Source organism: Lactuca sativa, chromosome 9 (genome assembly GCF_002870075.4).
Source record: "Lactuca sativa cultivar Salinas chromosome 9, Lsat_Salinas_v11, whole genome shotgun sequence".
NCBI classification, from domain to species: Eukaryota; Viridiplantae; Streptophyta; class Magnoliopsida; order Asterales; family Asteraceae; genus Lactuca; species Lactuca sativa.
In genome coordinates, this window is record NC_056631.2 from 130,510,839 (window position 1) to 130,525,073 (window position 14,235).

Consider the following 14,235-nt stretch of genomic DNA (forward strand, 5'->3'; position numbering starts at 1 on the left):
TAATTTGGCAAGACCATCTGGATATGATTGCATATTTTTATAAAGAATCATTTCAATAGTTGTTCTTTAATCTAATCGTTCTGGCTGTCGTAACTCTATTTACATGCATGTATGATTTTTGTAGTTTTGAGCATAATTAAAATGCAAACTTGTCAATTGACATTTGAATGTTTCATTGCTATAAACTATATGTAGAATCAATGCCAATTATTCATAAAAGTTATCAACTTTAGAGCATACGGATTCTCCATTCATGCATTAAAAAAAATATCCCGAGACCCCAGCCCTCACTAACGTTGAGTCTTTTTCTTTTATAGGGACCTATTAACTTTATAGTTTTGTTAGGCTGAGTTTTTTATACTTGATTGGACCACGTTGATATTCATGATTTTTATACAAACGAGGGACTCTTTGTCCATGTCCCACATTGTTCGGTCTTTTCGTGAGAAAAAAATTGAAATATTTTAGTACTTTGTTTGGTCCTGTGTACCAAAGGGAGTCTAATTATTCCTCCTTTGAGGCCAAGACAAACGTGATAGAATGAATGTTTGGAAAAAGTGCATATATTCTATTTAGTAGCTTACTACTACTTTAGTTACACGGAAAAAAAGATGGTATTCTGGATTGATATCTAAAGCAATAAAATTTTGGATTTGGATGTACTTGTTATGCTACTTTGGTTTAAAGAAAGTTACTCCTAACTATATATATATTATATATTATATGGGTACGATGATGATATACGTGCGTACGTTCACTTGATGAGTGGTTCTTTGGTCTTGTTGGGAGACTTGCATGACTGGAATTTACAAGGGTCAGCCTGAATGAGCAACTGAACAATCTCATTCATGGTAGGACGAAGGGCAGCTGTGTTGCATGTACATCGATAGGCTATACGAAGAACCTTAATTATGTCATCATTGAAATAAGCAGAAAGTGTGTTGTCCAAAACCTCGATTGCTCCTTGTTTTGTTTCGACTTTGGTTGAAATCCAATATATGATGTTCTTGTTTTCTCCAAACTCCATCTCGACGGGCTTCTTCCCAGTTATGAGTTCCATCAACACCACCCCAAAACTATACACATCACACTTTGTTGTGGCTTTACACGAATATGCATACTCTGTGTGAACGTAAAACAAATTAACTAATTAATATCAAATTAATGAATTTAAGGGTACGTTGTTAGTTAAAAGTTGTAGGTAGGTACCTGGTGCTAAGTAGCCATAGGAGCCTGCAACGACTGTGGTGGTGGAGTCTTTTCCTCGAGCCCCCCGGAGAACTTTGGCGATGCCAAAGTCAGCTACTTTTGGTTGGAAGTTTTGGTCAAGGAGGATGTTTGTTGACTTGATGTCTCGGTGAATGATAGGCGGCATAAGATGATGGTGGAGATAGGCAAGGCCTTGTGCCACCCCAAGTGCAATCTGATGACGTGTCGGCCAATCCAAAAGACATTTCCCTGTATGAAGTGCATCCCAAAGGTTCCCATTCGGCATGTATTCATATACCAACAAGTTACAATCAAAGCTTGAGAAATAGCAATACAACTTTACTATATTTTTATGCCTTATGTTTCCTAGAGTCTCCACTTCTGTTTTTAGTTCTCTATTCATAATCTGCTGCTGCTCATCGGTACCTTCATCTGCTGCTGATGCTTTGCTTTTCTGACTCCAAAGTCTCTTAACAGCAACCACCTCTCCGTTGCTAAGCTCAATCTTATAAACTGTTCCCGATCCTCCATGCCCCACCACATTCTTATCAATCATGGCTTCCACTATTTCTTCCTGATCAAAACTCACCCGATGAAAGCTTTTCACATTGTACGAGCAATATGAAGATGACCATGTTTCCTCGTGTTTTACAACGTCGTTTTCCTTACTAAACCAACGTTGCAGAAACACAACACCCCCAATGACAACCAACCCGATTGAAATCCCTATAACCCAAATGTAATCCACTTTTTTTCTACTGTAAGCCTCGCCACAAATTGAGAAATTTTGATTTTTATCTGATGATGAATTGGGGTACTCGGAAATACACAGATTTGGGTTGCCTATAAAGCTCTCCAGTTGTCCTCCTTTGATGAACGAGACGGGTATCGGCCCTGAAAGATGATTGTTTGAAAAGTTCATCGAGCTTGGAAGCAAATCACAGAAGCTTTCCGGGATTGAGCCGGTTAACAAATTTCTTGAAAGATCAAGAACATTTAAAGATGTTAGTGAGGAAAGTGAATTAGGAATGTGGGAAGTAAGTTTATTTCCTTGCAACAGGAGGAGATTGAGCCTTTTGAGGTGGCCGATTTCTGAAGGAATTGGACCCGAGATGAGGTTATTGCTAACATCAATCTTTACAAGCTTATAAACTTGAGAAATTTCACAAGGGATAACTCCGGTGATGCGATTATTCTGTAAAAACAATTCTGACAGATTTTTAGCATTCCCGAGAGATGGAGTTATTGAACCGCTTAAAAAATTGTCACTCAGATCGATGATGGATACTGACGGGAGGCTCAGAATCTTTTCTGGTATGTTTCCCTCCAACATGTTAGAACTAAGTCGGAAGCGTATTACAGAGACACATTTGCTGTAACTTTCCGGCAACACACCAGAAAACCTGTTGTCAAGGGCTAGCAAGTAATTCAACTTACCTCCATTGCATATCTCCGGTGGCAATTCTCCTGTCAACTGGTTTTCCGACAAGTCAAACAGCACCAGAGGCGATGATCTCCCTAGGTGCCTTGGAACTTCACCTGTCAAGTAGTTGCTATAAAGGGATAACATCACCAAACTCTTTGACTCCTCAAGCACACGTGGGATTTCTCCGGTGAGACTGTTGTTGTAAAACTGCAATACTCTGAGACTCGGGAGGCGGCATATGGATTCCGGCAGCCTTCCGGTTAACTTATTGACAGACATGTCGATGTCAGTGAGGTCCGTCAGGTTTCCAAGCTCTTCCGGTATCCCACCGGTTAGTTGATTGTAGTAAAGCTCGATTAATTGCAAGTTTGGAAGCGAACCGATTTCTCTCGGAACCGGACCCACTAAAAAATTCCCGCTCAATTCAAGATCAACAAGAGACGTCATGTTCCCGATGCTTTTCGGGATTAAACCACTCACCATGCACGTACTCAAGATCATTGACCTGAGTTTTGTCAGCCGGAAAATATCAATCGGCAGGCTCCACGGCTCAAAACCACCGTTTTCATTGAAGTTCACCACTTGAAGATTGGTGAGGTTTATAAGAGACTTGGGGAATTTTCCGGTGAAGGAACAGGATGACATATCAAGAAACCTCAGGGATACCATGGATGACATGTCAGGCAATTTTCCGGCGAGATTTGTATGTGTGGTTGTCAGTTCTTCCAGTAACGAACAGTTGGTAATACTGTATGGGAAGTCACCATGGATATCATTATGGCCAATATTCAAGCTTTTCAGTTCCGGCAGGTAAGAACATATGTTTTCCGGGAAGTGGCCAGATAAGTTCCACCCAGAAATGTCAACCTTCACTACGTACCCTTTACTGTCGCAGCTTATTCCAGTGTAGTTGCAGACATTTTTTCCGGATGTGACATCCCAGTCAGCCATAGGGTTTCCGGAAAGAGATTTTTTCATAAGTTTGAAGAACTCAGACTGGTTAGCTATGGTGTTTGCAAGTGAGAACAGAAATACAAGACTGAAGATGAAAACATAGCCAAATCCCATTGGGGGAATGCTGGCTTGTTAAACTTCGAATTAAAGGAAGAAAATGAAAAACAAAATAATTTGTAGTTGTAGTGGAACTTATGTTCGCGTGGGTGTGATGCACAAGAGAAGAAGAGATGATGAAGATTGAATACAAGAGATATTTAAATGATTGGGAGCTAAAAAAAAAAGTTTGTGTAAAAGTGTACACGGACAATATATATTTGGGCCTATTAACTTCAAGTAAAATTGCATTCGGCCAATGACTTTTTTCTTTCTACGTGTTAATATTGTGGCATAGATTGACCTCATATTAATGATATTCAGACAAAATTTCAATTTTTTTTTCTATTGAAATGTGAGAAAGTCAAAAGAGTCGTGAACATCGTCATTATCGTTACCATAAAAAATAACTCTTAAAATTTGTCCCATTCATTATAACGTTAACGTACTCTAGTGACCCAAATGGTTGAATACACATACACTTGCATATTTGATAGGTAATGGTCCATAGGAGAAAGAAAGTTGTGGCATAAAGTCGCTTTATGTTATACCCTAACCCTCCCACTACCTATTGTAGAGAATAACATCAAATGCAAAGTAGAGCCTTCTTTTGTACAAGAACTAGAATCAGATGCTTACTACCACTCACTGACTTGTATAGCCTATCTGGTCCTCACACCATATGCTTCACAGATAAATATTGATTCGTTCAAGACACGACATGAAAACTATAGCCTTTTGATTTCCTAAAAGATTTATGATAATTATCGAAAGGCTATTTACATTTTTGAAGTGGATGATAGTTAACATAAAAAAGAAGAATAGCAATATCTTGCATCTAGGTTGGTAAAAAATTTATATTAACATAAAAACTTAAACGGCTAAATAAATTAATGATGAAATACTTTTTCTGCATAGTTTTTTAAAAATATAAGAAATATATGTAAATAAATTAATTCACTCAAGACTCAACCTATATATATATATATATATATATATATATATATATATATATATATATATATATATATATATATATATATATATATATATATATATATATATATATATATATATATATATATATATATATATATATATAAAGAAATGATAATTTAATAGTACAATATAAAAAACATTATATACTTTGAAGTTTAAAGAAAAATGATTTCTTTTATACACAATTCCGGTGATATGTTTCTTTTACCCGAAAACAAATAAATTGTTATCGACATATATCAAACTGTCTCAAACACATTTTATTCAATTCATTTTTTTTGCCAAACATAAAAAGTCTAACCATATTTTTTTTTCTTTTAACAAAAACATAACAATCAATATTATATGTTTTTTTTCAAAAAAACAATCAATTATATGTTATCTTAAAGTATAGTTTGATTAAAATTTAATTATTATTTTACTAATATTTTTAATATGACTTTTAATCTTAATTAATAAGTGGGAATATTTAAAAGATATTAAGATTGGCAATAACATTTTTATAAATCGGTACAATTAAATAAAATAAAATAAACCATGAAAGATTACATGTAAAATCTAAGTGTGGAATATATTATTATTTTTGAGCATATTTTATTTATTTATTTAATAAAATACAACTCTACTTAAAATAAATTCTTTATGTAGGCAAAATGATCCAAAATGTCAACCAATAAAACAAAATTTATCATTAGGTCATTGAAGTTTTAATTGCATCCATTTGACCAATAAAGTTCTTTTTTTGGTTTTATTATATTATTGATATCGGTGATAGTCGGTTACCAACTCACGTAGAGAACATCATATCACTGGTCATGTCTACGTAATCGATGGTATAGCAGAACCGAAAAGAAAGTTTATTGGATCAATTGGATACAATTATATAAGTTTAGTGGCTTAAAAATCAAATAAAATGTCATTGGTTGCCATTTTATGACATTTTCATAGAGAATATCAAAACACTTTTAAACACCATTTATATATTTAAAATCTTTACATTTTCCTTAACTTACATGTCTTAAAAATATTTAGACCAATCATAAGATAACTATCCTTTTCAATGCAAAATTTTCATTTTCTTCTAACTTCATTGCTAAACTCATATAACTATTTCTAAAACTTAACAATTTAAGCAATATATTCGAAGATATTAAAAGTTATTTTGTTTATTACATTATTTCTTTTCCCAAACAATCCTCCTACATATTGCTAATTCTTAAAAATTGTTATATGGGTTTAACAATGATGTTACTAAAAAACATTTAAAAATCATTTATATATTGAAAATCTTCGATTTTGATTCAATTTATTTGTTTTAAAATTAGTCAGATCAGTCATAAGACAATTAAGATATTTTTCAACAACAATTTTCATTTTCTTCTAACTTTATTGTTAAATCCATAAAACCATTTCTAAGAATTAGCAATTATGGAGCGGATTGTTTGGGAAAAGAAATAATGTAATAAACAAAATAACTTTTAGTTTCTTTGAATACATTGCTTAAATTGTTAAGTCTTTGAAATAGTTATATCAGTTTGCGAATGAAATTATAAGAAAATAAAAATTTTGCATTGAAAAAGATAGTTGTCTTATGATTGGTCTAAATATTTTTAAGACAAGTAAATCAAGGCAAAATCGAAGATTTTAGATATATAGATGGTGATTAAAAGTGTTTTAATATTTTCTATGAAAATGTCATAAAATGGCAATCAATAATAGTTTATTTGTTTTTTAAGTCTCTAAACTTATATAATTATATCCAATTGACCCAAAAAAATTTCTTCTCGGTTCTATTATAACATCGATTATGTGGACAAAACCGGTGATGTGGACTCCACGTGGGTTGGTAATCAACTATCTGTTGGATTAGGTGTCTAACCAATAACTAAATTGCTATATACTTAAATTATTAACAAAGTTCTTTTGGATTGCCCTGAAACCTAATAATTGAATAAGATGACTTTTAGAAAGAGACTGATTTATTGAGTTATTAAATTATTAGTAAATAGCGATAAATGATTTATTAATATATATTATGAGAATAATACATTAATTAGAAATAATATTATGTAATTAAGAATTAATTAGAAATTAATTAGAATTAATTTTGGGATTAATTAGATTAACTAAAAGTGCAAGGACCTAAATTGTAATTGTTCAACAGCTGATCAAGAGATGATTTCTAGAAGAACCCTAGGTTGGACGAAAATATGAGACTTCTTTAGGATTCTAGAATATTTGTTGGAGATAATTAGAAAAGCAGATAATTACCTGATTTGAAATATTATTATTTTAATCAAGTAAGCTTATCTAGGGTTTTTCTATCAGCTATAAATTTAACACTCTAAATTTTGACCATGAGATACGCTAAGAGCATAGCCAAAATTTTCTTACTTCTCCTATCTCTTCAAGTATTCCTAGTTGTTAGGGTTTGGATGTGAACCATCAAAGGCACGAGATTTCTGGTGCTTGCTTCCAAGAGTTTTAAAGAAAGGTTTTTTTTTATTAGTTATTTCCAACAACAACTAAAAGGTATGTAATCCCTAACTTTTACATTAATTTCGAAAATAGCTAAGGCTTATAAGGTTCTTGTTGTTCAAAAGAATGTTACTTCAATAATGCTATGACTAGATCTAATAGGTTGCATGTATCCTTAAGTGTATAAGGATTTATCCGCATTATTGCATGTAAAACTCATCAGTGGTATTAGGGTGTATGGGTGTCTAACAATTGATAGTGCATTACTTGAACATGAAAAAAAACCCAAATAAGAGTTTTAGCAAAATCGTCATTTTGTAGCATGTTACAACCCGAAGTTGTTCATCGCCGAAACCTATTCTGTACGTAAAATCCGTCTATAGTGGTTCGTTCCGTTTTCGTTTTTAGGCTGATAAGTTAAAAATAAACTTCAAGATCGATTAGATCTTTGTAACAGGTAATATGAAGAACATAAACAATAAACAAGACAAAGTTGAATCACAATATGTCGAATGATTGATTCAAACAATCCTCAGCAGAGCTCGACTAAGAACTTCCGCTGTAGAGGATTTAGGGTTACAAGAACGATAATGAAACTACTGAATAATACTCTGATCTATCGTAACTATCGTTTCAGTCGTTAACCTAAGATGCATGCAAGCACCTATATTTATAAAAAACCCTATCAAGCTCACGGTTGGACAGGCCCAAACCGGAGTTACAAAACTGGACTAACTAGCGAGCCCATTCGACGCAATACATAACAAAACATGACCCAACAATCTCCCCCTTTGCGTCAAATTGGAGCGAGACTACTTCTTCTTCTTGCTTGGGCCAGCAACGGGAACTTTCTTCTTTACAGTATCAAACAAACGTGAGATAAGCGCAAGGATCGTCTGTCTGAACCGAATATACCAATGTATCATGTCGTCGAAGTACTTGATATCATCCGCTGAGTTTTGCTTGCATCTGTGGATGATCCCCAACACATGCTCTAGGCAAGCAGTGGTGTACAGATTTTTATCAGCTAAGGCAAAAAGACATTTCTGTCCTTCGTTCCTAGTGAACATGACTGAGTTCCGCCTCGAGTCAATTTTGCCGATCTGCATTTGGTTCAGATCATTGGCCGAGCCAACAGGAGATATTGTTGGTTTCTTCTTGAAGACGCTTGCTATCTCCTGATCCATCAGTGCAACTTCCATTATGTAGCACACCAGCATCCTCTTGAGATGGTCGATGATCGGACTATATTCAGCTTCGTTGGTGAGAAGGATGTTGTGCAAGATTATCCAATCATAGGGATTGAGGTTCGGAAGATCTGCTAAAGAAATGGCATGTTCGGTTTTGGCAGATCCTCGAAGCACCTTGAACCGAATGTTAATGATGTTCCCTTCAGTATACGGCTTCAAGACCCGAACGTTAATAATCTTCTGAGCGCTCCAAGTTTGATATTGGGGTTGAGCAGCTTTCAGATAGAAATCAATCAAGTCCCAATCAACCTATGGAGAAGGATGAGGGAAATCTGCAACGTTGGCGAAGGCGTGAAAGATGAATGCCTTTCGGGTCAGTGGCATGTCAAAATGAGAATCGACGGTATTGGAACAATCAAAAGAAATTACGGGTTCCAGACACAAGATGCTTGGAGAGTCGATGGCTTCCTTTATCATCCTCTCGAGAGTCCAAGCAGGAAAAAGAGTTTTCCTACTCTCAAGAAGGTCGTGGGCTTCCTTCTGTTTTCGTTCAGCTTCTTCAGCCTCTTTTGCCACACGAGCACTATCATCAGCCTCATTGCGTCGACTTCTGCGTTTCAACAAGTCGGCAATGGTTTCTTTGTCTTCTTCCTCAACAATCTTCTTGCCTTTATCTTTCACACCCGAACCGGAGGCTTGGCCTATAGGAGGAGGTTCGGTAGTGTGAGTTGCCTTTGAGGAATGAAATGGTTGGGATGCAGACTCCTTCTCTCCCCCTTGTTTCGGATTGGACACGAAAGCAGGTAACCCTTCGATTTTGCTCAACAGCTCAAGGGAGGGGGCGAGCTTCTCTGCAAGGGTACGCCTCACAGAATGGTTAAGGATAGGATCATGTGCTTCGAGGATGTTTGAGATGGCTGAGTGTACATCCGAAACACACGTATTTATGACCTCCCGTTCGGACCGAAGAGAGTCAATCTCCTGTTGAGAATGGGAGAGTTGAACACTCTTGACCTTCAGAGCAGTGGTCTTCTTTGCTAAAACATCCATCAACGAGTTCTCAGCAGCCAAATCTTCTTGGAGCTTTGAGAGACGCTCGTCAATAGTAGCACGAAATGCTGAGTTGTCGTCTGAGAGCATTCGACGAAATGAAGCGAAGGACTTCAACTTAGTGGAGACAGACGTGGCCAACTGTTGAACAAGTGGTTCCAACGTAGTCTTAGTGGCATTGGCACTCTCCTGTAAAGACTTTAACAGGGCAGAGGCATCAAAAAATAGTTTATCGACTTTTTCGGTCGCAGCCTGACAGGCTTTTGTTGAGGCATCAATGGCGGAGGTGGCAGAAGCGAGAGAATCTTGCTGAGCCTTTGAGAAAGCATCAACAATCTTCTGAACTGCAGCTTCAGAAAGTGATGATTGAGACGTGGAAGAAGAGGCAATGAGCAAGTCAACCTTGTCATGGAGCTCCTTGAGATGTTTCTTTGTAACCGGAGCGTCGTCATCATCATCGCTCTGTACTTGAAACGGACTGTAGTAGACCGAGTCAAACGTCGTATTTTCCCCGCCAAGGAATGTTTCATCTCCCTCCGAGGTGTGACTGGGAGATGGTGGTGGTGGAGAAGTTGGTGGTACAGTAGTATGGGTAGGTTCGGGTTGGGTTGTTTCAGGTGTAGGTGTGGGGGTAGGTTCGGTTGGTTTTGGGGTTTCGGTTGTGTTTGTGGTTTCGGGTGGTGGTGTAGGTTTGGTTGCATCAGTATGAACCCTCGTATCATATACGTTGGCTCTAACATCTGCAGTGGATGTTGTGGTTACTTTGGTGAATATTAGTGGTGGCATTGGGATTGAAGTGTTTGGAATGTGTGTAAAGGGGTTTATGGTGGGAATGGAAGTAGGAATAGTTTTAGGAGGAGAGGGAATTGGAGAAGGAGGGATTTGAATTTCAGAGGTAGGAGATCTGGGTGGAGTGTTGCCTCATGGAGAGTCGTCAGAATCCGAACTCCCTCCCTCAGACTCGCTTGATGAGGAAGCGATAACCAGCTTTCTCCTGGGTTGGGTTTTTCGCCTCTTTTGCTGAGGAGACTGAGCAGCCTTTGTGGATTTCCTCTTCTTTGGAGAAGGACCTTTAGCCCCTTTCGCCACCTGTTTCCCTTTATCAGCCTTCTTGCCTCTTGGAGCAGGCTTGTCGGCGTCGTGAATAGACTTCAACATCTCCGGTGTAAGATCCCTCGGACCAGAACGCTTGAATTCTTTGTAAGTTCTGATAATCCGGCTATCAGCTGGAATGTCACCATACATAGACTCCGTAATTGAACCGTTGAATGGAAATTTGGATGCGTCCGAGACAATAATCTTCGTGGTATGGAATGTACCAATCGAAAACATTGGAGCACCGGCAAAAACCGGGACGTTGTACTTGTCCATTACCCATTTCGTGACCAAGGTCCAGAACTTGGCGTAAGAAATTTCAGAATGCCTGGATGTAGAGGAGAGACTCTGGATGAGTTGTTGCCACAGAACAGACCCATAATCCATGTTGATGCCATTGTAGACACCATACATTATTGACAGAAATAACCGACTGGCCCCGTCAGATCCAGAGCTTCTTTCAGATAACCCTTTGAATAACACAGTGAACATTCCGTTCCACTGTGGAGGCAGGCACGACTTTTTGAATTTCGCAACTGAAGTAAGCACCTCCGTATAACCCATGTTGTAAAACATATTGAACAAATGCCCCAGTGGAATCGTCTCAGGATTAACCCTCGTAGAGTCAGCTTCAAACCCTAACAGGGAGCAAAATCGTTGCTTGGAAATTGACGCTTTGTGCTGAAAAACGTCAAAGAAGATTCTGTCAACCGCTTTGTCATAGTGAGCAGTCGCAAAGATTTGCGACAAGAACTCCATCGGAACTGATTCAGCCCTTGTAAGTGCAGGAGCAATCGGCGAAAAACTTCAAACACTCAATTATGGGGAACATGAAGGCATCGTAAGCATGAGGGGTTAAATCGATGATTAGGCATTGTTGTGGGCGAATAGGCAGTATGTGGGATGTGGCATGAACAGAGGATGAATCTGCCATTGCTTGAAGAAAGTGAAGAAGATGATGAACAGTGAAGGTTCAGGGATTTCTTGCGCTCTGGGAATTTTAATTGTAGTAAGGAGGTAAACGGTGGAGGATGTTGCCTTTTATAGTGTGGGGTTAGGAGAGAGAAAGATCTTCCCAAATCTTCGATTGAGAATAGAAGGGTTTTTCGGAGTTGACTGATGTGTGACAGTTGGGGTTGCCGATGATCACGCATGAGAGAGAGTGTCAGACCCCTAAGAACACGCCTCCCATCAAGCGCCGTTTGGATATGAAGGTTCAGATTCACACGCGCCCCTTCTGCGCCATTTGGAGATGCGACGGTTCCAATTCGCACACGTTCCCTTTTGCGCCGTTTGAAATCAAATCGATTAGACTCCCGCCTGAGTCAGCAAGTCTTCATCTTATCCCTTGAAATTGTAACGGCATCTTTTTGAAAAATACCGCCATGTGGATTAAAATCAACCACAACCTTTAATCGACTGCCAATCCAAGTAAAATGCCTTGTAATTATTAGAACCTGAATTTTGGAAAATCAAAGATTTTCGTGCTTAGGGTGTAAAAGAAAAGAAATAAAACAATACTTTTTAGGAAAAATTGTGATGTCAATGAAGACACGAAACAGATGATCCCGGGCACGAATCTCTTCCTTCAAAGTCAAGAGAGACCTTAAAGTGTTGGTGTGGTTTCCCGTTGAATGACGATCAAACACTTATGAAGAAGTGTTGAAAGGCTTCTTTTAATTAGGCTTAGAAGGGTGGCTTTCACTTCGATTCAACATACCTAATCTTGATATAAGATAGAAAGTGAACGAAGTACTTGTGAGACCGGTGTAGTCTATTGAACAAGTAGGTTGGGAATAATTTAAACTGGCTGGGAATATAAAATCTCAACAAAAATTAAAAACTGGATCCCAAGGGAAGAAATGTTATGGTTTTTAACAATTTCATAGGAATCACACAAAAGAAAATTTTGAGATTTCATGAAGATACGTCCATCAATTCATTAGTGAAAACTAGAGCAAATTAATTGTTCACCATCAATTCAGATTGGGTATTGAATTTTGGGTTTCACTCAGCTCGTAGTGGCACGAAACTAAGATCATGAACGCAGTGATTGGGTAACCATAAACCTCAGTGGTAATTTCTGAGAGTCTCAAGGGTTATGTTTTGTGAAACGAGTGGGATGGAGAAATGTAATGTAGATGGTGTAAGAAATCAAAAGTACCTCTGCTGTGAAAGATAGGACTAAGCAGAAAACTCTTATCTCTTGTGAGAAGAGAGTTAGGTAGCTCACAATTAGAATAAATGTGATAGCCTAATTGGGAAGACAAGGTTTGTGTATACCAAGTCATTAAGGCTATTATTCAGAATCAAATGAGGCTTTGGACACATACAGCAGCATGCTTCTCGGGACACTTAACTAATTTAACAATTTCCCCATAAACGAACACACAAATAAAATTAAAGCCAAAAAGGAAATAAAGAACAAAATATTTTTGGAGTTTTTGAAATTATATATGAGAAAAATATTATCGGAATTTTTGATAAATAATAGTGAAAAAGAATAAATTAAAATAAAAAAATAAAAAAAATAAGACTGAGAAAGAAAATAAAAAGTTAAAAAAAAATTTTGGAACCGAACCCGAGCGTTCGGTCTATTTCGGTTGTGAGAAATTGAGAAACCGAACTCGAGCGTTCGGTCTATTTCGGTTTTGAAAAACTTTGGAACCGAATCCGAGCGTTCGGTCTATTTCGGGTGAGAAAAATTGAGGAACCGAACCCGAACGTTCGGTCTATTTCGGTTACCAAAGAAAATAGATTTTCAAAAGGGGAATACTTTTGACAATAAGAAAAATGAATTTGGAACAATTGTACATGAAATTTACAACCAAGAAAATCACCTTTGATCGATGAGCAAAAAGCAGATTATCCAACTAAAACCGAGCGTTCGGTTCATTTCGGCACATGAGTACAAGAACCGAACCCGAACGTGCGGTCTATTCCGCTTCTTACTTTTGAGGTTGAGAGGTGATTTGTGGTACTGAATCTGATTCCATCATACCTAGCCCTTGTAGAATTTTGTTGAACGACGCTTCAGGAAGAGCTTTGGTGAAGATGTCAGCCAGTTGATCAGTGGTTCGAACAAAATGAATTTCAACGTTCCCATCTTCCACATGATCTTTGATGAAGTGATACCTCAGTGCTATGTGCTTAGTCTTTGAGTGTTGCACTGGGTTATGACAGATCCTAATTGCACTTTCAGAGTCACAATATAGTGGGATCTTTTTCATATTGAGTCCATAGTCCCGAAGTTGACTTTGGATCCAAATCACTTGAGAAGTACAGGAGGCGGCTGCAATGTATTCTGCTTCAGCTGTAGATAAAGACACACAGGTTTGTTTCTTTGATTGCCAGCTAACCAACTTCCCATAGAGGAATTGGCAGCCTCCCGTGATACTTTTCCTGTCTAGTCCACAACCTCCAAGGTCTGCATCTGAGTAGGCTTGAACGAAGAAGCCTGAGTTGGATGGATACCATAGACCTAAAGAGGTAGTTCGCTTGAGATAACGAAGTATGTTCTTTACTGCAAGCATATGAGGTTCACACGGATTCGCCTGAAATCTAGCACAATAACAAAAAGAGAGCATGATATCAGGCCTGCTAGCAGTAAGATACATCAGTGACCCGATCATCTGACGATACAACGTAATATCAACTGCTGGCTTATCCAATGATGGAGTAAGCTTGGTGCCGAACGCCATTGGAACTTTAACCTTTGAATCTCCCATCATGCCAAAT

The 14,235-nt window shown here is 37.6% G+C and overlaps 1 protein-coding gene across 1 annotated transcript; it reads right to left on the minus strand.

Annotated features, from left to right (window-relative positions):
• Positions 1 to 541: 541 nt before the first annotated feature.
• LOC111916820 (receptor protein-tyrosine kinase CEPR1) lies at positions 542 to 4,150 on the minus strand. The gene is made up of 2 exons (XM_023912480.3): positions 1,210 to 4,150; positions 542 to 1,122 (listed from the first exon to the last, which is right to left on the minus strand). The coding sequence occupies exons 1-2, from the start codon at positions 3,701 to 3,703 to the stop codon at positions 755 to 757; spliced, it is 2,862 nt and encodes a 953-aa protein (XP_023768248.1). The 5' UTR covers positions 3,704 to 4,150; the 3' UTR covers positions 542 to 754.
• Between the last annotated feature and the right edge of the window lie 10,085 nt (positions 4,151 to 14,235).